This window comes from Abramis brama, assembly GCF_963993115.1.
Source record: "Abramis brama genome assembly, chromosome: 25".
Taxonomy (NCBI): domain Eukaryota; kingdom Metazoa; phylum Chordata; class Actinopteri; order Cypriniformes; family Leuciscidae; genus Abramis; species Abramis brama.
Genome location: NC_139987.1, coordinates 11,076,450 through 11,102,202, shown reverse-complemented (window position 1 = coordinate 11,102,202; position 25,753 = coordinate 11,076,450). Strand labels below are relative to the sequence as shown.

At 38.9% G+C, this 25,753-nt stretch overlaps 2 protein-coding genes and 1 pseudogene across 18 annotated transcripts in view; all 3 read right to left on the bottom strand.

The window, feature by feature from the left end:
* LOC311076813 (protocadherin gamma-C5-like) overlaps nucleotides 1-25,753 on the bottom strand; it is a gene marked incomplete at its 5' end in the record, with an annotated part of 165,391 nt that overhangs the window by 105,934 nt on the left and 33,704 nt on the right. For 2 of the 16 annotated variants that reach the window (XM_084105250.1, XM_084105267.1), the window contains one exon: nucleotides 24,068-25,753. This exon is cut by the window's right edge and continues 741 nt beyond it. The exons of 10 other annotated variants lie outside the window; for them this stretch is intronic. In XM_084105250.1, the coding sequence (XP_083961376.1) occupies nucleotides 24,068-25,753 (1,686 nt within the window). Of the gene's footprint in view, nucleotides 1-1,199; nucleotides 3,728-20,479; nucleotides 23,032-24,067 lie in introns of those variants that run through there. 4 more of the 16 variants (XM_084105253.1, XM_084105272.1, XM_084105268.1 and 1 more) reach the window with 3 other exon arrangements.
* LOC311076816 (protocadherin beta-16-like) overlaps nucleotides 1-25,753 on the bottom strand; it is a 91,728-nt pseudogene that overhangs the window by 60,656 nt on the left and 5,319 nt on the right. The window lies entirely within an intron of this gene.
* Nucleotides 7,054-17,615, bottom strand: LOC311076579 (uncharacterized protein; the record flags this gene model as incomplete). The annotated part of the gene is made up of 4 exons (XM_084104919.1): nucleotides 7,054-7,062; nucleotides 7,713-10,019; nucleotides 11,058-13,502; nucleotides 15,171-17,615. 4 exons carry the CDS (start codon nucleotides 17,613-17,615, stop codon nucleotides 7,054-7,056), a joined length of 7,206 nt encoding a protein of 2,401 aa, XP_083961045.1.

Below are 25,753 nucleotides of genomic sequence, written 5' to 3'. Positions count from 1 at the left end.
GCGATTGGGAACAATGATTCATTTTAAATACTGTAATCACAAACATTTTATACATTAGGCCTACGTATTCAGATTACATATTGTAGATGATGTTCAGCAATTGAAATATCCACAAAGTAATCCTGCTCGGTTGCTTTTAGTCAGTGACTGTGTCCCTTCATCGACTCTCTTAGGTCTCCTTCACATTCTCCTAACCAGCATCAGCACAGCTCCACCAATCACAGGAGATCACCTACATGCTTTTCTACAAATCAACAGCGGCCCTTAGAGTTGAGAGCGAGAAACGACAATAATAAAAGCAATGAAGTGTTTCAGAACAAGGATTCAATTTCGTAATTTGCTCCCAACAAAAATAAAACATAACTACAAACAATCAAATAACGCACCAACGTTCTCATACATTTTAATCTTACTGTACATTGCAGTATACTTAAATATAAGAAATCAATCATTTTTCCGGAGATAGGGAAAATAAGGTAACACTTTTATTTTAATGGTCCCTTTTGAAAAGTCTGTTGACTATAAGTAACTTTGTATCTACATGTCAACTACTCTCATTAGAGTATTAGTAGACTGTCTGCTTAATATCTGCTAAACTTTAATTGTAACGGTCCTCCAACAGACATTTACTGATTATAAGTAACTTTGCATGTACATGTCAACTTTTTTTAACCCTATCAGTCTACTAATACTCTGCAAACACTATAATGCGAGTCTATAGACATGCAGGTGCAGCGTTACTTATAGTCAACAGAATGTGTTAAATTGACCATCAAAACAAAGTAAAACCGAAAATAATTTCAAATAAATTTTAAAGATTCAATGAAAGCGTGAATTAATGGCAGTGCGACAAATCACCTCTTTTAGAGACATAACATAGTCTTAATTTCAAATAAAGATTGAATGAACATTTATAGAAATTATTAAACTAGTTTAATATTATCAAATGAACTAATATCTTTGGAATTTTTATAAATAACGTATTATGAACAAAAAAATAATTAACAATGAGCAATAATACATTTATATATTAATACATGCTAATTAATGGTAAATGATAAGTAATGCATTAACTTACGTTAACGAACCAAATCTTATTGTATACTAATTTTAAATAGTGCAAATGATTTCTAATATTACAAAAGCACTTTTAATTTTAATATTATATATACATTTTTATATATAACAGGTGATCTTACCATTTCAGGACACTTGTCGGGATCTTCTAAGAAGTTATTTTCTTTCATTGCGCGCTGCATCGTCTCAGTGAAACTCGGATCCACCACTAAAACACTCTGACCACCGAGTGTAGAAAACTTACAGTCACTCTTCCTCGAGTCAGTCGTCATGCACACTTCATAATTATACCCGTGCGGCAGAGTTCCAGTGACTCCTGTGTCTGCGTAATGCGGTGGATAGTACGGAATAACAGGCAGATTGGACTGATAGAGGAAGCGAGATTGTCTCCATCTGTAGATCTTTACTGATATTATCACAACCACACAAGTGATAAATAGGAAAGAAACAGCGGCCAGAGCGAGAACTAAATAAAAAGTCAGGTTGTCGTTATATTGTTTTTCATGCGTAAAGTCAGTGAACTCTGACAGCACTTCAGGAAAGCTGTCAGCCACAGCCACGTTAATGGAGACCACAGCTGAGCGAGAGGGCTGTCCGTTATCCTCCACAACAACAGTGAGTTTCTGTTTGACAGCATCTTTATCAGTCACTTGTCGCACAGTTCTTATTTCTCCATTCTGTAAACCCACTTCAAACAGCGCTCTGTCTGTAGCTTTCTGTAGTTTATAGGAGAGCCAGGCATTCTGTCCAGAGTCCACATCAACAGCCACCACTTTAGTGACGAGATATCCAACATCTGCAGCACGAGGCACAATCTCAGCCACCACTGAACCGCCAGTCTGTACTGGATACAGAACCTGAGGAGCGTTGTCGTTCTGATCTTGGATTATAATATCCAAAGTCACATTAGTGCTGAGGGGTGGAGAGCCTCCATCTTGTGCTTTCACACAGACACTAACCCTTTTTATTTGCTCATAGTCAAAACCGCGCAGCGCGTGCACCACTCCACTGTCAGCATTTACTGATATAAAAGAGGAAACAGGGGATCCACCCACTGTAGTTTCATCTAGAAGATACGAGATACGAGCGTTCTGGTTCCAGTCATCATCTTGAGCACTCAGAGTGAATATGGACAAACCAGGTGAATTATTTTCAGTAACATATGCAGTGTAAATACTCTTTTGAAACCTGGGCGGATTGTCATTAACATCTGATACTCTCAGATTTAAAGTTTTCTGACTGGAAAGCGCAGGAGACCCTGAATCTGTAGCTGTGATTGTGATATTATATTCTGCCACACGTTCTCGATCTAAAGCAGCATCAGTCACTAAAGTGTAATAATTCCGCAATGAAGAATGTAATTTGAACGGAGTATCAACAGTACAGTCAACGTGTCCATTGTCTCCTGCATCCAAATCTTTGACACTGAAGATCGCGATAGTTGTACCAAGAGGCGCTTCCTCAGACACTGGGTTTGAAAATGACATAACACTAATAAACGGCGCATTATCATTAATATCAATTAAATCAACTATGACTTTGGCAGAGTCTCCCAAACCGCCTTGGTCCTTTGCTTCGATATCAAATTCGTATTTCTTTGCTTTTTCGTAGTCAAGCACTCCATTTAGAGTTATAACACCTGTGCTTTCATTCATCTTAAAAATCTCAGCAATGACTTTCAAATTCCCAAAGCTATAAGAAAACAATCCATTTGCGCCGCTGTCTGCATCACTAGCATTGACAATGGTTATAAATGTCCCCTTAAGTGAATTTTCTGCTATTGTTGCTCTATATACAGATTGATTGAACACTGGCGCGTTGTCATTTGCATCTAGTACATTCACCTCTATTTTCATATTACCAGATCTTTGAGGACTTCCTCCGTCGACCGCTGTGAGAATGAGAGACAGTCGTGGATGCTGCTCTCTGTCTAGATGTTTCTGAAGCACCATTTCAGCATATTTGACCCCACTTGGCCGTGAATGTTGTTTTAAAATAAAATTCTCATTCTGTGATATGACATAATTTTGTATACCATTTACACCTACATCATGATCATCTGCGCTTCCCAGTAAGAAACGAGCCCCAGGCGCGGCCGATTCACTTATTTCAAGATAAATTTCATCTTTAGGAAATGTTGGTGAATGATCGTTTACATCCAATATTTCTACCGTAACATGATGTAGCTCCATTGGATTATCAAGTATTATTTCAAATGTGAAGCTGCACGGAGTGGTTTCAGCGCAAAGCTGCTCTCGGTCAATTCTCTCCTTCACAACCAAAATCCCTTTGTCTGTTTTCAGCTCTACGTATTCAGTGCTGTCGCCAGACACGATACGAGCCCGACCCGAGCGCAGTCTTTGAGCATCCAGACCAAGATCATGAGCTATATTCCCGATAAGAGAGCCTTTCTTCATTTCCTCTGGAACTGAGTAACGAATCTGTGCGTTTGTGTTTGAGATCAAGCAAACGGCCATGATGAATAAAACCCTCCATAAGAAAACACGGTCCAATGGCTGTCTTCGCGACTGGTAAAAATGAATTCTTTTACACAATGCAATTACAAAAATGTTATACATTATGTATTCAATTTACAAATTGTATTGAATGCTTATCAATTGGGATATCCACAGATTAATCCAGCTCGGCAGCTTTTAGTCAGTGACTGTGTCCCTTCATCGACTCTCTTTAGTCTCCTCCACAATCTCCTAACCAGCATCAGCACAGCTCCACCAATCACAGGATATCACCTACATGCTTTTCTACAAATCAACAGCGGCACTTAGAGTTGAGAATGAGAAATGACACTAATAAAAGCTATAAAATGTCCCAGAACATTGATCTCAACAAAGATAGAATATATTTATATATATTATATGAGTGTTTTATATCATATAAAAGCTTCCTTTCGTTAACTGATAATGACCAATACAGCATTTATTATTCACGGTTCATATTGATTAACCAATATACTATTGTTTATTGTTAATTAATTTTCATTAGGCCTAATAATATCATTAATTGTCAGATCATTCGTTTACGGACTACTATTAATTTATACAACGTTCAATGTATTATATTCAGAAATTAACAATAACCAAGATAAATGTTGTAAAAATGTTTTTTTTTTTTTTTAGTTCATGGTAGCTAATGCATTAATGTAACGAAACTGAACCTTGCTGTAAAGTGTTACAGATTCAACAAGGTAGGCTATATAACACGCTTCCTAATACTAGCAACATTTACTGTTTGCAATTTCAAAATTAAATAGATTTTATTTCAGTCTTTTTAATTGCATTTGGTCTTACCATTTTAAGACTGTCAGGATCTTCTACGAAGTTTGTTTCCTTTATTGTGCGCTGCATCGTCTCAGTGAAACTCGGGTCCACCACTAAAACACTCTGTCCACCGAGTGTAGAAAACTTACAGTCACTCTTCCTCGAGTCAGTCGTCATGCACACTTCATAATTATACCCGTGCGGCAGAGTTCCAGTGACTCCTGTGTCTGCGTAATGCGGTGGATAGTACGGAATAACAGGCAGATTGGACTGATAGAGGAAGCGAGATTGTCTCCATCTGTAGATCTTTACTGATATTATCACAACCACACAAGTGATAAATAGGAAAGAAACAGCAGTCAGTGCGAGAACTAAGTAAAAAGTCAGGTTGTCGTTATATTGTTTTTCATGCGTAAAGTCAGTGAACTCTGACAACACTTCAGGAAAGCTGTCAGCCACAGCCACGTTAATGGAGACCACAGCTGAGCGAGAGGGCTGTCCGTTATCCTCCACAACAACAGTGAGTTTCTGTTTGACAGCATCTTTATCAGTCACTTGTCGCACAGTTCTTATTTCTCCATTCTGTAAACCCACTTCAAACAGCGCTCTGTCTGTAGCTTTCTGTAGTTTATAGGAGAGCCAGGCATTCTGTCCAGAGTCCACATCAACAGCCACCACTTTAGTGACGAGATATCCAACATCTGCAGCACGAGGCACAATCTCAGCCACCACTGAACCGCCAGTCTGTACTGGATACAGAACCTGAGGAGCGTTGTCATTCTGATCTTGAATATTAATATTTATTGTCACTTCAGAGCTCAAGGGCGGGGATCCTCCGTCTCGAGCTGTCACGTTAAAGGAAAACGTTTTTAACTGTTCAAAATCAAATGATTTCACTGCATGAATAGTTCCAGTAAGTGAATCCACAGACACGAGAGAACTTAGCGGTGCACCACGCATGTCTTCATCCTTCAGGAAGTAGGACAGTTGCGCGTTTGGACCCCAGTCAGCATCTTTTGCTTTAACAGTCATTATAGTCAGACCAGGATAATTATTTTCACTAACAAATGTTTTATATTCGTCAGAATCGAACATAGGCGGGTTGTCATTGACATCGGATATTTTTACAGTCAATGTTTTGTTTGCGTGTCGCGCTGGACTTCCTTGGTCTGATACCAAGATCGAAATGTTATATTCAGCAAAACTTTCTCGATCAAGCATATCATCAGTAATTAAACTATAATAGTCTGTGAGAGATGACTCAATTTTAAACGGTATGTTTTGATTAAGTGAGCAATGAACAAGGCCGTTTTTACCCGAATCTGCGTCCTCTATGTTAATGACGGCTACGGTTGTTCCCACTGGGGAATTTTCAGGAAGGGTGTTTGAGAAGGACATAAGCTGTATGGTGGGAGAGTTGTCATTTTCATCAATTACATCTATGACAATTTTGCAAGTATCCGAGAAGCCTCCTTTATCTCTTGCATGAATGTTTAACTGATAACTATTCTGAGATTCATAATCTAAATTACTCAGAAGTGTAATCTCACCTGTATCTGTGTTTATCTCAAAAAGCTCCCTCGCTTCTTTGCTGGCAACAGCGAAGGAATAGGAAACATGACCATTTGCACCTTCGTCAGCATCAGCAGCACTAACAGAACCAATAACAGTACCAGCAGGTGACTCTTCCCTTACCTCAGTTTTAAATACTGACTGTTTACACACCGGGGCATTATCATTAACATCCAGAACAGTAATATGAATTATTGCAGTGCCTGATTTTTGAGGTGATCCACCATCAGCTGCTACAAGAACCAATTTAATCTCATCGCGCTCCTCTCGATCTAGTTCTCGCTGTAAAACCATCTCAATGTATTTGTTGCCATCGGTCTGACTATGCACCTCCAGTTTAAAACTATCAGCTGGATGTAGTTTATAGCTCTGTATACTATTCAGACCGACATCTGTATCTATAGCGCTATCCAAAGGGAAGCGAGCTCCTAAAACGGCATTTTCAGCTATTTTCAGGTTAACATTTTCTTTCGGAAATAACGGAGCATTATCGTTTATATCTTGCACCTCAACAGTGACTCGGTGCAGCTGGATAGGGTTTTCAACGATAAGATCAAAACTGAAGCTGCAAGGCGTCGTTTGCTTACAGAGCTCCTCGCGATCTATCCTTTCTTTAACTACTAGAGTCCCTTTGTCTCTGCTCAGATCGACATACTGTCGTCCGCCCTTTGTTACGACGCGAGCTTTTCCAGATATAAGTCTACTTATCTCTATCCCCAGATCCTTAGCGATATTGCCTACGAATGAACCCTCTGGCATTTCCTCCAGGATGGAATATCTCATATTGCAATTTACAACGTCCATTCCGTAGAAGCAGAGAATGAAAACAACAACCTGCCATTTTGAATGCGTGGAAACCATCCAAGGAATGTCCGAATTGCTTAATAAATTGAAGAAAGCCATCTACACCGTGTGGTCAAACGAAGTGGTACCAAGTATGAAAAACAAATCAAAATCCTAAATCCAAAATGACACATTCACCGAAAACCGCTGCATATGTCCAAGCTGCAAACGCGTCAGTAAGGGACTGGCAATACAGACTATACAGAGAGAGACGTGCTCTTCTCACATGCTAATCAACAGCGGCACTCAGAGCTTTAAAGTCGCAAACACAAGACCAATAGCCTCACTGAATCTGTATAAGCCAAACGTAAAACATAAACATTACTATATTAATAATAATAATAATAATATGTATCTGCTTCATGTTGATATTATATGTGACTGAGTCACAGACTGTTCAATCAGGCAACTGGATGAAACCGTTGACAATTTCAGCACCATCGGAATGAACAGCACCCGAGGAATTAAATCCTTAATAAAATGTTCGACTCTCAGACTCTCATTAAAATGTAAGTTAACAGAAAGTTATTAAAAATGAAAACGAAAGAGCATAGCTTTCAGAAATACACCGTTTAGTCAATGACAAAGACACTACATTTTAACACAATTTCTTTGGCTATGAATATTATTTCTGAATTATATTATCCTTGTTGTTTTTATCAGCAGTGTCCAACTCACAATAACATAGCGAAAGATCTAGCCAACCAGTTTTATGTGACCTTGATTAAACATATCTGTTTTATAGTTTCAGCATGTTAAATTGTTAAGGTAGATATATTTCAGATTCAAGTTTAAACAACATCTACGGGTTGTAATAGGTTGCGCAAACGAATATATTTATGGCCTAATGGCCATAAAGACACAGCAAATTATTGTTATTATTATTATTTTTATAATTATTATTATTATGTGTACATTCAGTAATTCCTGCAGTGCTCTTACCATTTCATGTAGTTCAGAATTTTCAAGAATGTTCTTTTCCTGGATTGCGCGCTGCATCGTCTCAGTGAAACTCGGGTCCACCACTAACACACTCTGTCCACCGAGTGTAGAAAACTTACAGTCACTCTTCCTCGAGTCAGTCGTCATGCACACTTCATAATTATACCCGTGCGGCAGAGTTCCAGTGACTCCTGTGTCTGCGTAATGCGGTGGATAGTACGGAATAACAGGCAGATTGGACTGATAGAGGAAGCGAGATTGTCTCCATCTGTAGATCTTTACTGATATTATCACAACCACACAAGTGATAAAAAGGAAAGAAACAGCGGCCAGTGCGAGAACTAAATAAAAAGTCAGGTTGTCGTTATATTGTTTTTCATGCGTAAAGTCGGTGAACTCTGACAACACTTCAGGAAAGCTGTCAGCCACAGCCACGTTAATGGAGACCACAGCTGAGCGAGAGGGCTGTCCGTTATCCTCCACAACAACAGTGAGTTTCTGTTTGACAGCATCTTTATCAGTCACTTGTCGCACAGTTCTTATTTCTCCATTCTGTAAACCCACTTCAAACAGCGCTCTGTCTGTAGCTTTCTGTAGTTTATAGGAGAGCCAGGCATTCTGTCCAGAGTCCACATCAACAGCCACCACTTTAGTGACGAGATATCCAACATCTGCAGCACGAGGCACAATCTCAGCCACCACTGAACCGCCAGTCTGTACTGGATACAGAACCTGAGGAGCGTTGTCATTCTGATCTTGAATATTAATATTTATTGTCACTTCAGAGCTCAAGGGCGGGGATCCTCCGTCTCGAGCTGTCACGTTAAAGGAAAACGTTTTTAACTGTTCAAAATCAAATGATTTCACTGCATGAATAGTTCCAGTAAGTGAATCCACAGACACAAGAGAACTTAGCGGTGCACCACGCATGTCTTCATCCTTCAGGAAGTAGGACAATTGTGCGTTGGGACCCCAGTCAGCATCTTTTGCTTTAACAGTCAGTATAGTCAGAGCAGGAGAATTATTTTCACTAACAAATGTTTTATATTCGTCAGAATCGAATATAGGCGGGTTGTCATTGACATCGGATATTTTTACAGTCAATGTTTTGTTTGCGCGTCGCGCTGGACTTCCTTGGTCTGATACCAAGATCGATATGTTATATTCAGCAAAACTTTCTCGATCAAGTATATCATCAGTAGTTAAACTATAATAGTCCGTGAGAGATGACTCAATTTTAAACGGTATGTTTTGATTAAGTGAGCAATGAACAAGGCCGTTTTTACCCGAATCTGCGTCCTCTATGTTAATGACGGCTACGGTTGTTCCCACTGGGGAATTTTCAGGAAGGGTGTTTGAGAAGGACATAAGCTGTATGGTTGGAGAGTTGTCATTTTCATCAATTACATCTATGACCATTTTGCAAGTATCCGACAAATCTCCTTTATCTCTTGCATAAATGTTTAATTGATAGCTATTCTGAGATTCATAATCTAAATTAGCAAGAAGTGTAATCTCACCTGTATCTGTGTTTATCCCAAAAAGCTCCCTCGCTTCTTTGCTGGCAACAGCGAAGGAATAGGAAACATGACCATTTACACCTTCGTCAGCATCAGAAGCACTAACAGAACCAATAACAGTACCAGCAGGTGACTCTTCCCTTACCTCAGTTTTAAATACTGACTGTTTACACACCGGGGCATTATCATTAACATCCATGACAGTAATATGAATTATTGCAGTGCCTGATTTTTGAGGTGATCCACCATCAGCTGCTACAAGAACCAATTTAATCTCATCGCGCTCCTCTCGATCTAGTTCTCGCTGTAAAACCATCTCAATGTATTTGTTGCCATCGGTCTGACTATGCACCTCCAGTTTAAAACTATCAGCTGGATGTAGTTTATAGCTCTGTATACTATTCAGACCGACATCTGTATCTATAGCGCTATCCAAAGGGAAGCGAGCTCCTAAAACGGCATTTTCAGCTATTTTCAGGTTAACATTTTCTTTCGGAAATAACGGAGCATTATCGTTTATATCTTGCACCTCAACAGTGACTCGGTGCAGCTGGATAGGGTTTTCAACGATAAGGTCAAAACTGAAGCTGCAAGGCGTCATTTGCTTACAGAGCTCTTCGCGATCTATCCTTTCTTTAACTACTAGAGTCCCTTTGTCTCTGCTCAGATCGACATACTGTCGTCCGCCCTTTGTTACGACGCGAGCTTTTCCAGATATTAGTCTACTTATCTCTATCCCCAGATCCTTAGCGATGTTGCCTACGAATGATCCCTCTGGCATTTCCTCCTGGATGGAATATCTCATATTGCAATTTACAACGTCCATTCCATAGAAGCAGAGAATGAAAACAACAACCTGCCATTTTGAAAGCGTGGAAACCATCCAAGGAATGTCCGAATTGCTTAATAAACTGAAGAAAGCCATCTACACCGTGTGGTCAAACGAAGTGGTACCAAGTATGAAAAACAAATCAAAATCCTAAATCCAAAATGACACATTCACCGAAAACCGCTGCATATGTCCAACCTGCAAACGCGTCAGTAAGGGACTGGCAATACAGACTATACAGAGAGAGACGTGCTCTTCTCACATGTTAATCAACAGCGGCACTCAGAGCTTTAAAGTCGCAAATACAAGACCAGTAGCCTCACTGAATCTTTATAAGCCAAACGTAAAACATAAACATTACTATATTATTATTATTATTATTATTAATAATAATAATAATAATATGTATCTGCTTCATGTTGATATTATATGTGACTGAGTCACAGACTGTTCAATCAGGCAACTGGATGAAACCGTTGACAATTTCAGCACCATCGGAATGAACAGCACCCGAGGAATTAAATCCTTAATAAAATGTTCGACTCTCAGACTCTAATTAAAATGTAAGTTAACAGAAAGTTATCAAAAATGAAAACGAAAGAGAATAGCTTTCAGAAATACACCGTTTAGTCAATGACAAAGACACTACATTTTAACACAATTTCTTTGGCTAGAAATATTATTTCTGAATTATATTATCCTTGTTGTTTTTATCAGCAGTGTCCAACTCACAATAACATAGCGAAAAATCTAGCCAACCAGTTTTATGTGACCTTGATTAAACATATCTGTTTTATAGTTTCAGCATGTTAAATTGTTAAGGTAGATATATTTCAGATTCAAGTTTAAACAACATCAACAGGTTGTAACAGGTTGCGCAAACGAATATATTTATGGCCTAACGGCCATAAAGACCCAGCAAATTATTGTTATTATTATTATTTTTATAATTATTATTATTATGTGTACATTCAGTCATTCCTGCAGTGCTCTTACCATTTCATGTAGTTCAGAATTTTCAAGAATGTTCTTTTCCTGGATTGCGCGCTGCATCGTCTCAGTGAAACTCGGGTCCACCACTAAAACACTCTGTCCACCGAGTGTAGAAAACTTACAGTCACTCTTCCTCGAGTCAGTCGTCATGCACACTTCATAATTATACCCGTGCGGCAGAGTTCCAGTGACTCCTGTGTCTGCGTAATGCGGTGGATAGTACGGAATAACAGGCAGATTGGACTGATAGAGGAAGCGAGATTGTCTCCATCTGTAGATCTTTACTGATATTATCACAACCACACAAGTGATAAATAGGAAAGAAACAGCGGCCAGTGCGAGAACTAAATAAAAAGTAAGGTTGTCGTTATATTGTTTTTCATGCGTAAAGTCTGTGAACTCTGACAACACTTCAGGAAAGCTGTCAGCCACAGCCACGTTAATGGAGACCACAGCTGAGCGAGAGGGCTGTCCGTTATCCTCCACAACAACAGTGAGTTTCCGTTTGACAGCATCTTTATCAGTCACTTGTCGCACAGTTCTTATTTCTCCATTCTGTAAACCCACTTCAAACAGCGCTCTGTCTGTAGCTTTCTGTAGTTTATAGGAGAGCCAGGCATTCTGTCCAGAGTCCACATCAACAGCCACCACTTTAGTGACGAGATATCCAACATCTGCAGCACGAGGCACAATCTCAGCCACCACTGAACCGCCAGTCTGTACTGGATACAGAACCTGAGGAGCGTTGTCATTCTGATCTTGAATATTAATATTTATTGTCACTTCAGAGCTCAAGGGCGGGGATCCTCCGTCTCGAGCTGTCACGTTAAATGAAAACGATTTTAACTGTTCAAAATCAAATGATTTCACTGCATGAATAGTTCCAGTAAGTGAATCCACAGACACGAGAGAACTTAGCGGTGCACCACGCATGTCTTCATCCTTCAGGAAGTAGGACAATTGCGCGTTTGGACCCCAGTCAGCATCTTTTGCTTTAACAGTCATTATAGTCAGACCAGGAGAATTATTTTCATTAACAAATGTTTTATATTCGTCAGAATCGAACATAGGCGGGTTGTCATTGACATCGGATATTTTTACCGTCAGTGTTTTGTTTGCGTGTCGCGCTGGACTTCCTTGGTCTGATACCAAGATCGATATGTTATATTCAGCAAAACTTTCTCGATCAAGCATATCATCAGTAATTAAACTGTAATAGTCTGTAAGTGATGACTCAATTTTAAACGGTATGTTTTGATTAAGTGAGCAATGAACAAGGCCGTTTTTACCCGAATCTGCGTCCTCTATGTTAATGACGGCTACGGTTGTTCCCACTGGGGAATTTTCAGGAAGGGTGTTTGAGAAGGACATAAGCTGTATGGTGGGAGAGTTGTCATTTTCATCAATTACATCTATGACAAATTTGCATGTATCTGCGAGACCTCCTTTATCTTTTGCTTTAATGTTTAACTGATAACTATTTTGAGATTCATAATCTAAATTACTCAGAAGTGTAATCTCACCTGTATCTGTGTTTATCTCAAAAAGCTCCCTCGCTTCTTTGCTGGCAACAGCGAAGGAATAGGAAACATGACCATTTACACCTTCGTCAGCATCAGCAGCACTAACAGAACCAATAACAGTACCAGCAGGTGACTCTTCCATTACTTCAGTTTTGAAAACTGACTGTTTACACACCGGGGCATTGTCATTAACATCCAGAACAGTAATATGAATTATTGCAGTGCCTGATTTTTGAGGTGATCCACCATCAGCTGCTACAAGAACCAATTTAATCTCATCGCGCTCCTCTCGATCTAGTTCTCGCTGTAAAACCATCTCAATGTATTTGTTGCCATCTGTCTGACTATGCACCTCCAGTTTAAAACTATCAGCTGGATGTAGTTTATAGCTCTGTATACTATTCAGACCGACATCTGTATCTATAGCGCTATCCAAAGGGAACCTAGTTCCAGAAATCGCATTTTCGCTTATTTCCAGGTTAACATTTTCTTTCGGAAATAACGGAGCATTATCGTTTATATCTTGCACCTCAACAGTGACTCGGTGCAGCTGGATAGGGCTTTCAACGATAAGATCAAAACTGAAGCTGCAAGGCGTCATTTGCTTACAGAGCTCCTCGCGATCTATCCTTTCTTTAACCACTAGAGTCCCTTTGTCTCTGCTCAGATCGACATACTGTCGTCCGCCCTTTGTTACGACGCGAGCTTTTCCAGATATGAGTCTACTTATCTCTATCCCCAGATCCTTAGCGATGTTGCCTACGAATGATCCCTCTTGCATTTCTTCCGGGATGGAATATCTCACATTGCAATTTACAACGTCCATTCCGTAGAAGCAGAGAATGAAAAACACAATCTGCCATTTTGAATGCGTGGAAACCATCCAAGGAATGTCCGAATTGCTTAATAAGCTGATGAAAGCCATCTGTGGTCAAACGAAATAGTACCAAGCATGAAAAAACACATACAAATCCAAAATCCAAAATAACGGATTCACGTTATCTTCACCGAAAACCGCTGCATATGTCCAACCTGCAAACGCGTCAGTAAGGGACTGGCAATACAGACTATACAGAGAAACACGCTCTCTTCTCACATATTAATCAACAGCGGCACTCGGAGCTTTAAAGTCGCAAATACAAGACCAGTAGCCTTACTGAATCTGTATAAGCCAAACGTAAAACATAAACATCATCATCATCATCACCATCATACTACTACTACTACTACTACTACTAATAATAATAATAATAATATGTATCAGCTTCATGTTGATATATATGTGACTGAGTCACAGGTTGTTCAATCAGGCAACGGGATGAAACCTTTTAACATTTCAGCACCATCGGAATGAACAGCACCCAACGAATTAAATCCTGAATAAAATGTTCGACTCTCAGACTCTCATTAAAATGTAAGTTAACAGAAAGTTATCAAAAATGAAAAACGAAAGCGCATAGCTTTCAGAAATACACCGTTTAGTCAATGACAAAGACACTACATTTTAACACAATTTCTTTGGCTTGGAATATTATTTCTGAATTATATGATCCTTGTTGTTTTTATCAACAGTGTCCAACTCACAATAACATAGCGAAAAATCTAGCCAACCAGTTTTATGTGACCTTGATTAAATATATCGATATTCAAGTTTCAGCATGTTAAGTTGTTAAAGGAGAACTCCGGTCAATTTTAACATTGAGCTCATTTTTTTTTTTTTGTAAATTTGGAGTGCTGTCAGTACAGAGAACAACGACAAAAATCGGTGTTGCCTACACCGTGTTATCCTCTTTTTAAAATTTGCACCGTTGACTTCAATAGGGCAAGTTTTAAACCTGCGTTTAGCCTCTTAACATCCTTGGTGTGTCATTACAAGTGCCCAGCCATGTGAGTGATTCCTTTAGAGTTAACACGGGTGAATCTGACTGCAGTAGATGTGAAAGATATAAATAAAAATGATGTTAATTCAGCCAGCGCACATACCTGTATTTACATCCTGTTTTCGGTCTAAGTCCACAGTAGTCGATTGTCGAGTTCACGCGCGTGATAACCTATGTGCTTGAACTCGACAATCGACTACTGTGGACTTCGACCGAAAACAGGAAGAAAATACAGGTATGTGCGCTGGCTGAATTAACATAATTTTTATTTATATCTTTCACATCTGCTGCAGTCAGATTCACCCGTGTTAACTCTAAAGGAATCACTCACATGACCTGTGCACTTGTAATGACACATCAAGGATGTTAAGAGGCTAAAAGCAGGTTTAAAACTTGCCCCATTGAAGTCAACAGGGTGCAAATTTTAAAAGGAGGATAACACGGTGTAGGCAACACCGATTTTTGTCGTTATTCTCTGTACTGACAGCACTCCAAATTTACAAAAAAATGAGCTCAATGTTAAAATTGACCGGAGTTCTCCTTAAGGTATATAGATATATTTCAGATTCAAGTTTAAACAACATCAACAGGTTGTAACAGGTTGCGCAACCGAATATATTTATGGCCTAACGGCCATAAAGACACAGCAAATTATTGTTATTATTATTATTATTATTTATGTGTACATTCAGTAATTCCTGCAGTGCTCTTACCATTTCATGTAGTTCAGAATTTTCAAGAATGTTCTTTTCCTGGATTGCGCGCTGCATCGTCTCAGTGAAACTCGGGTCCACCACTAAAACACTCTGTCCACCGAGTGTAGAAAACTTACAGTCACTCTTCCTCGAGTCAGTCGTCATGCACACTTCATAATTATACCCGTGCGGCAGAGTTCCAGTGACTCCTGTGTCTGCGTAATGCGGTGGATAGTACGGAATAACAGGCAGATTGGACTGAAAGAGGAAGCGAGATTGTCTCCATCTGTAGATCTTTACTGATATTATCACAACCACACAAGTGATAAATAGGAAAGAAACAGCAGCCAGCGCGAGAACTAAATAAAAAGTAAGGTTGTCGTTATATTGTTTTTCATGCGTAAAGTCTGTGAACTCTGACAACACTTCAGGAAAGCTGTCAGCCACAGCCACGTTAATGGAGACCACAGCTGAGCGAGAGGGCTGTCCGTTATCCTCCACAACAACAGTGAGTTTCTGTTTGACAGCATCTTTATCAGTCACTTGTCGCACAGTTCTTATTTCTCCATTCTGTAAACCCACTTCAAACAGCGCTCTGTCTGTAGCTTTCTGTAGTTTATAGGAGAGCCAGGCATTCTGTCCAGAGTCCACATCAACAGCCACCACTTTAGTGACGAGATATCCAACATCTGCAGCACGAGGCACAATCTCAGCCACCACTGAACCGCCAGTCTGTACTGGATACAGAACCTGAGGAGCGTTGTCATTCTGATCTTGAATATTAATATTTATTGTCACTTCAGAGCTCAAGGGCGGGGATCCTCCGTCTCGAGCTGTCACGTTAAAGGAAAACGATTTTAACTGTTCAAAATCAAATGATTTCACTGCATGAATAGTTCCAGTAAGTGAATCCACAGACACGAGAGAACTTAGCGGTGCACCACGCATGTCTTCATCCTTCAGGAAGTAGGACAATTGCGCGTTTGGACCCCAGTCGGCATCTTTTGCTTTAACAGTCATTATAGTCAGACCAGGAGAATTATTTTCATTAACAAATGTTTTATATTCGTCAGAATCGAACATAGGCGGGTTGTCATTGACATCGGAAATTTTTACAGTCAGTGTTTTGTTTGCGTGTCGCGCTGGACTTCCTTGGTCTGATACCAATATCGAAATGTTATATTCAGCAAAACTTTCTCGATCAAGCATATCATCAGTAATTAAACTATAATAGTCTGTGAGAGATGACTCAATTTTAAACGGTATGTTTTGATTAAGTGAGCAATGAACAAGGCCGTTTTTACCCGAATCTGCGTCCTCTATGTTAATGACGGCTACGGTTGTTCCCACTGGGGAATTTTCAGGAAGGGTGTTTGAGAAGGACATAAGCTGTATGGTGGGAGAGTTGTCATTTTCATCAATTACATCTATGACAAATTTGCATGTATCTGACAAACCTCCTTCATCTCTTGCATTAAAGTTTAATTGATAACTATTTTGAGATTCATAATCTAAATGACCAAGAATTTTAATTTCACCTGTATCTGTGTTTATCTCAAAAAGCTCCCTCGCTTCTTTGCTGGCTACAGCGAAGGAATAGGAAACATGACCATTTACACCTTCGTCAGCATCAGAAGCACTAACAGAACCAATGACTGTACCAGCAGGTGAACTTTCTCTGACTTCAGTTTTGAAAACTGACTGTTTACACACCGGGGCATTGTCATTAACATCCAGAACAGTAATATGAATTATTGCAGTGCCTGATTTTTGAGGTGATCCACCATCAGCTGCTACAAGAACCAATTTAATCTCATCGCGCTCCTCTCGATCTAGTTCTCGCTGTAAAACCATCTCAATGTATTTGTTGCCATCGGTCTGACTATGCACCTCCAGTTTAAAACTATCAGCTGGATGTAGTTTATAGCTCTGTATACTATTCAGACCGACATCTGTATCTATAGCGCTATCCAAAGGGAAGCGAGCTCCTAAAACTGAATTTTCAGCTATTTTCAAATAAACATTGTCTTTCGGAAATAACGGAGCATTATCGTTTATATCTTGCACCTCAACAGTGACTCGGTGCAGCTGGATAGGGTTTTCAACGATAAGATCAAAACTGAAGCTGCAAGGCGTCATTTGCTTACAGAGCTCCTCGCGATCTATCCTTTCTTTAACTACTAGAGTCCCTTTGTCTCTGCTCAGATCGACATACTGTCGTCCGCCCTTTGTTACGACGCGAGCTTTTCCAGATATTAGTCTACTTATCTCTATCCCCAGATCCTTAGCGATGTTGCCTACGAATGATCCCTCTGGCATTTCCTCCGGAATGGAATATCTCACATTGCAATTTACGACGTCCATTCCGTAGAAGCAGAGAATGAAAAACACAACCTGCCATTTTGAATGCGTAAAAATCATCCAAAAACCGTCTGAAATGCTTAATAAGCAGCAGAAAGCCATCTTGATAAACTGTGTGGTCAAACAAAGGATCAAACACGAAAAAACATTACATTCTTAAATCCAAAATAACGCATTCATGTTCTTTCCGTCGAAAAAAACGCAGCATATGTCCAACCGAGCCAGTAAGGGACTGGCAATACTGACTATACAGAGAAACACTCTCTCTTCTCACGTTAATCAACAGCGGCACTCAGAGCTTTAAAGTCGCAAATACAAGACCAGTAGCCTCACTGCGGCTGCAACCAAATGTAAAACATAAACATCACTAAAATAATAATAATAATAATAATTATTATTATTATTATCATTATTATAATTATATGTAATTGATTCATGTTGATATATATGTGACTGGGTCACATGGCTGTTCAATCAGTAACCAACACAACACAGTAACAGGGCAACTGGATGAAACCGTTGACCATTTCAGCACCATCGGAATGAACAGCACCCGACGAATTCAATACAGAATACCATGTTCCACTCTCAGACTCTCATTGAAATGAAAGGTAGAACAAAAACTGGATGTTGTCAACAGGTTGTACCCGGTTGGACAAGTGAATATGTTTATGGTCAATTGTTCAAATAGATATCCAAGCTTTTCAGTCTCTATTAGACATAATAATGTAGAATCATCCATCATAAGCATGCATCTCAGTTAATTTAGAGTAAAAAAGAGTTTTTCTTACCTATAGAAGAAAATCCAGTATTGGTTGAGGATAGCATGAAAGACAAAAATGAGATTAAACAAGTAAGGGCAGTTTAAATTAAACCTTCAAACCATTAAAGCTGAGGGGAAAAAAATCAACAATTTAGGGTTAAACCAAATCAATAGTAGGCCTAATCATACTTTTACTCTTTTTTTTTTTATTTTAAGCATAGAGGTATGTTATTATACATATTATTATTATTATTATTATTATTATTATTATTATTTTCTTGTTATAAAGAAAGTGAGTAAATTGAGTAAAGTGACAAAAACTTTTAATTTGTCTTGCAATTTTAACTTTATTTGACAATTACTTGTTTGTGTGACATCCACAGTACAATAAGGTATACATTTGTGCAGACACTTTCTTACAATTAACATGCATTTACAGATGAATTAATACACATGTGTAGTTTGAAATTGTTAAATAAACATGACAGAAAACCTCAAATGACTATAACTCCGAGAGAGAATAATGTTGACTGCACTGTAAAAAGTGGACATGTGCAGTTGTTGCTTTAAGGAGGTATTACCTGATTCTACCTACAAATTCTATTTTTGTTGTTGTAACCTACTTCAATCTGTTTAACGTAACATAAAACGAGGGAATGCTGTTTTAACTTAATTGAGATACATTGACCCAAAATACAATTTCCATTAAAGCTCAGGATGGATACATTCGACACATGCGCACCTGTTTCTTGCTGATCTGCGAATTTTGCTTCAATGAAAAATTGTGATTTTATTAAACACATTAAGTTGCATCAAAGTGAAAATCACAATTGACAGTGCTACTCTTCAGCACAATGGTAACCACAAAATTCAATAACAGAAACTCCTCTAAATGTCCAACATTGAACATTAACACATCTTTCCCTTTACTGAAAAACACATAAAATAACACTTTATCCCTAAATTTACTCTCCTAATGTAGTCCCTTGCCAAGGATGCTGGGAACTACATATCCACTGCCCAGGGCTGCATTTCTCAAAAGCACCATGAGTTAAATTGATCTATTTAGGCTTACTATGATTTTGAGAAATGCAGCCCTGGGCAGTGGATATGTAGTTCCCAGCATGCTTTGCAAGGGACTGCATTTGCAGAGTAAATTTAGGTATTAAGTTTTATTTTATGTGTTTTTCAATAAAGGAAAAATATGTTGGTAGATTATATTAATGTTCAGTTAAGTTGGACATATACCCCCGGTTTCTCAGATAAGGCTTAAGCTAGTCCCAGACTAAAATGCATGTTTTAACTGAAAGTAACTTGCACTGAGATATCTTAAATTAAGTCAGATAGAGACTTGAGGTATTTTGTCTCAAGATGCACACCAGTAATGTTTTTTTTTTTTTTTTTTTTTTTTTTAAAGGCAAGTTTATAAAAGCTATAGGCCTAATGTCCTAATTGAACTAAGGCCTAATATTGGCTTAGTCTAAGCCCTGTCTGTGAAACCAGGCCTTAGAGTTGTTTCTGTTACTGAATTGTGTGGTTACCATTGTGCTTAGGCTGTGTGTACTCAGAGTTCTATGCTCAGTCTGATACCTGTCTTTACTTAGTGATTCATTATATATATTGTGCTTAATGATGAACAACACTGTTAATCCAATTAAACTGATTTATTTTTAATAAACTAATTTAAGTTGTGTGTAGAAATGTCTTCAATTAAATTAAATAAGGGGTAATTAATTATTTGTTTTAGTGTATTTACATAAAGGTGGAAAATGACTTTCATCATATTAAACAACAACAACAACAACAACAACAACAAAAGATGATATCAAACTTATTAAGTAATTTTACCTAGCTGGAGAAATGAGGTTATATCTACTGAAAGTTATGCCTCAGTAAAATCTTATTTTTCAGGTTGGTTGAATTCCATTATAATCAGTTATCTTAAATCATTTATTTCATTTCAACAAAACCAGTTATTGTAGACCACATGAAGTACAACCGACTACACATTTTTTTTCGGTGTATAACTGACACCACAGATCAGAACTTTGTACAATCTCATAAATGCTTTTACAGAACTCAAACCAGGAAAATGAAGAGGTAGTGACCTTCATACTCACACACACTCTAACAAAAAAGAAAAAAACAAAACAAATAAAGAAATGAAAATGTGAAGTTAAAACTAATCAAATTATTTATTTACCAGAGTGGGGTAGCTTAGTCCTTCACCATTGGTGTTACTACATGTGTCTGTTGTTTTTGTGTCACACAAAGTTTGAGAGAAAGGGACAGTGTTTTCATTGTAAGACGTGATGAACTTGAAGTCACTTGTGCGCGAGCCTGTGGTTAGATACGCGTCATAATTGTAAGAGCTGCGGAGAGTTCCTGCTCCATCCACCTCTGCATAGTTGGGAGGCAGATAGGCGCTGGGAACAGCAACTGCTCCATCAAACAACAGTCTGGGCTTTCTCCTGTGACAAAACTTCACTGCCAAGATCAGTATGATGAACGTCAGGAAGAAGGTGCACACGGAGACTAATGCAATGATCAAGTATGACGTTACTTTAGAGTTACTGTCCTCATAAGTCATATCTTTAAGTTCAGGAACTTCAGAAAGGTTGTCAGAAATCAGTAAATTCACAGCACAGGTTGTAGACAGAGAGGGCTGCCCGTTATCCTTCACTGAAATAACAAGGTTCTGCTTCATATTGTCAGATTCAGAAATGTCTCGTTGTGTTTTGATCTCTCCACTATGGAGACCAATGGAGAAAAGTCCCGGATCAGTAGATTTCAAGATCTGATAGGACAGCCATGCGTTCTGTCCAGAGTCAGCATCTACAGCGATCACCTTGGAGACCAGAGAGCCTGAGAGAGTCGCTTTAGGGACCATTTCAGTCATTAAAGACTTGCCATCTGGAACAGGGTATAATATCTGTGGAGAGTTATCATTCTCATCTGTTATGAAGACTTTCACAGTCACGTTACTGCTGAGTGGAGGAGAACCATTGTCTCTGGCAACAACTTTGACACTGAAGTTTCTGAACTGCTCATAGTCAAATGATCTTACAGCATGAATCACCCCTGTATCTCCATTAACAGACAGAAATGAGGACACTGGGACCCCATTGACTTCACTGGGTACCAGAGAGTACAGTACAGTCCCGTTCTGTCTCCAGTCTGGGTCATTTGCACTGACAGAACAAACAGAAGTGCCTGGTTTGTTATTTTCACTTATATAAGCACTGTATGTCTGCTGCTCAAATACAGGAGGATTGTCATTCACATCTGAGACAAATAAATGAATTGTCATGGATGTGGATAATGGTGGAGATCCTCCATCTGTGGCTGTGATGGTAATGTTGTAATCAGATTCTTTCTCTCGGTCTAGAGCTTTTGTAGTTACTAGAGAGAAATAGTTTTTAACAGATGGGTTCAGTTTGAAAGGAACATTTTGCTGAACAGAGCAACGAATCTGTCGGTTTTCTCCTGAGTCTTTGTCTTGAACATTAATGATTCCCACTTCAGTACCTGGATCAGAGTTTTCAGGTATCGGGTTATTCAAAGATTTAAGGATGATTCTAGGTGGATTATCATTAACATCAGTTATATTTATGATAACTTTAGCAGTTGATGCCAACCCAAAGGCATCTTGGGCATGAAGTCCCAATTCATACTTTTTGTCTTTTTCATAATCAATTTCTCCAATCACCACAATTTGTCCTGTTGTCTTATCAATAGAAAACAATTTTGCAGCTTTATCTGAAATTCTGCTGAATTCATACGTCACTTCCCCGTTTTGACCCTCATCAGCATCAGTGGCGCTCACTCTGATTATTTCTGTTCCTGAAGGAATATTTTCAGCCAGAGTGACCTTATAAACAGGCTGACTAAATACTGGGACATTATCATTGGCATCTAGAACAGTGATGTGTATGACAGCAGTGCCAGATCTCTGCGGTGAACCACCATCAGTGGCTGTGAGGATCATATCTATCTCCTTCTGCTGTTCACGATCCAGCTCCTTTTCCAACACGAGTTCTGCGTATTTCCCTCCATCTGCACTATCATGAATATCCAAAACAAAATGCTTGTTTCTCTCCAGTGAATATCCATTGACCGCGTTATGTCCAATATCTGAGTCATGAGCCTCATGCAAACGGAATCGCTGGCCTTTAACTGTCGATTCGGTGATTTCAAAATTAATACGCTCATTTGAAAATCGTGGCGCATTGTCATTTATATCCTGAATTTGCAGAATTATTCGGTGCACTTCAAGAGGGTTTTCCAGTACGAGCTCATAACTGAGAATGCAGGGAATTTGAGTTCCACAAAGCTCTTCTCGGTCTATTGTCTCTGCCACGATTAAATCACCAGTATTCAGATTAATATCACAATACCGTTTGCTGCTGTCCTCCGTGTCTATCCGAGCTTTACGAGCAGATAATTGTTTCACATCCATCCTGAGATCCTTGGCTATATTTCCAGTCACATACTGGCGCTTCGTTTCTTCCGGAATATTGTAGCTCAGATCTGCACAGACGATTGTCAGAGGAAACAGAAGGAGAGCCACGAAAAACGTAAACAAACGACCTGAAAATAATCTGTATCCCATGTTTGAAGGTCTGATGTCGCACCTGCACAACAGTAAATTAATCTTTGACGGATGATATTTGAATAATATCAGCGTCGACGGACTGTTACTCCATTTTGTGAGGCGTTTATTCTACCAGACAGAGCTTTTACTGCATACATTAAGTGTGGGAGGAGAGACGCATCAGTCTGCACTCTTGGTGAATAGCGACACTGTGAGTATTTTTCTGTTCATTGCAGCTTTCATGTAGCCTATTTATTAAAAAGACAACAAATAACCAAGTGAAGTCATCTTTTTCATCGCGCAATTTTGTAAAATAGTCAATTACATACATCAAAATATATTGGAAAGGAACTAAAAACGTCACGCATTTAGAGATAAACAAAAAACAGCGCTGTCGCTGTTCATGCATGTGGTGCTGAAACCTGATGACCTCAGATACATTGGACAAGAAATTACTTACGTAACTTTGAAATCATATTAAATAAAGGAGTAAACTCGTTTTAAAAGAAAATGGAGGCTTAACCTTTTATTCACCGCTTCAAACTAATTTGTTTATTTAGTAAGACTTAAAGTAGATGTAGATTGTACTATCAGCCTCAAAGTGAAAATTCAAACACTTTAGACCATCTACCTTAAAACTTACTAAAAAACTAAGTTTGGGATTTAGACTAAAACAACAAAACAATATCGTAACAAACTGTTAAATATGACAGAGATGCCATATTATATTTTCTAAGCTCGTTTGAAGACCGCTATACCCATTAACACAATATAACAGGGGAAAAAATATATGCATGGACATTTCTCAAAAAACAGACTTTTGTATTTGTGTCCATAATTGATGAATGCAGCGCTCAAGTACTGTTAAAGGTGTGTATAAAGTATACATTAATGAGATAAAAAAAATCGCGACCTAAATAATCTGGACCATTAAGATTGTTTCCATAGCAGTGGCAAAAGCATTTGATAAGATCATTTGAAATGCGGCAAAAGAAGAAAGATGATAGTACTTTTATACATATATAATGCAGCGTCAGGTTCTAATAAATTATCACTCAAGTCCTTCCTTTATATTGGAACCCCCTTAGTGAAATAAGAGATATTATTAATTCTAATATCATTTAAAATGTATAATCAGCGGAGACACCACGAAATGCAAAAATAAAAAGGAGTCCAGAGTAGTTAATCCTCTCTTACCTCATCTTCAATTCCTGTAACATCTAGTGTTATCATGCTCGAACCAAACTGAATATTGTGTTCCTTTTTTAGAGTCCCACCAGCAGGAAGTGTGTTTTCATTATACGATCTCACAAACTTGAAGTCACTTGTGCGCGAGCCTGTGGTTAGATACGCGTCATAATTGTAAGAGCTGCGGAGAGTTCCTGCTCCATCCACCTCTGCATAGTTGGGAGGCAGATAGGCGCTGGGAACAGCAACTGCTCCATCAAACAACAGTCTGGGCTTTCTCCTGTGACAAAACTTCACTGCCAAGATCAGTATGATGAACGTCAGGAAGAAGGTGCACACGGAGACTAATGCAATGATCAAGTATGACGTTACTTTAGAGTTACTGTCCTCATAAGTCATATCTTTAAGTTCAGGAACTTCAGAAAGGTTGTCAGAAATCAGTAAATTCACAGCACAGGTTGTAGACAGAGAGGGCTGACCGTTATCCTTCACTGAAATAACAAGGTTCTGCTTCATATTGTCAGATTCGGAAATGTCTCGTTGTGTTTTGATCTCTCCACTATGGAGACCAATGGAGAAAAGTCCCGGATCAGTAGATTTCAAGATCTGATAGGACAGCCATGCGTTCTGTCCAGAGTCAGCATCTACAGCGATCACCTTGGAGACCAGAGAGCCTGAGAGAGTCGCTTTAGGGACCATTTCAGTCATTAAAGACTTGCCATCTGGAACAGGGTATAATATCTGTGGAGAGTTATCATTCTCATCTGTTATGAAGACTTTCACAGTCACGTTACTGCTGAGTGGAGGAGAACCATTGTCTCTGGCAACAACTTTGACACTGAAGTTTCTGAACTGCTCATAGTCAAATGATCTTACAGCATGAATCACCCCTGTATCTCCATTAACAGACAGAAATGAGGACACTGGGACCCCATTGACTTCACTGGGTACCAGAGAGTACAGTACAGTCCCATTCTGTCTCCAGTCTGGGTCATTTGCACTGACAAAACAAACAGAAGTGCCTGGTTTGTTATTTTCACTTATATAAGCACTGTATGTTTGCTGCTCAAACACAGGAGGATTGTCATTCACATCTGAGACAAATAAATGAATTGTCATGGATGTGGATAATGGTGGAGATCCTCCATCTGTGGCTGTGATGGTAATGTTGTAATCAGATTCTTTCTCTCGGTCTAGAGCTTTTGTAGTTACTAGAGAGAAATAGTTTTTAACAGATGGGTTCAGTTTGAAAGGAACATTTTGCTGAACAGAGCAACGAATCTGCCGGTTTTCTCCTGAGTCTTTGTCTTGAACATTAATGATTCCCACTTCAGTACCTGGATCAGAGTTTTCAGGTATCGGGTTATTCAAAGATTTAAGGATGATTCTAGGTGGATTATCATTAACATCAGTTATATCTATGATAACTTTAGCAGTTGATGCCAGTCCAGAGGCATCTTTGGACTGAATTGTCATTTCATAGTTTTTTTCATCTTCATAATCAATTTCTCCAATCACCACAATTTGTCCTGTTATTTTATCAATAGAAAATAATTGTACAGCTTTATCTGATATTCTGCTGAATTCATACGTCACTTCCCCGTTTGGACCTTCATCAGCATCAGTGGCGCTCACTCTGATTATTTCTGTTCCTGAAGGAGTATTTTCAGCCAGAGTGACCTTATAAACAGGTTG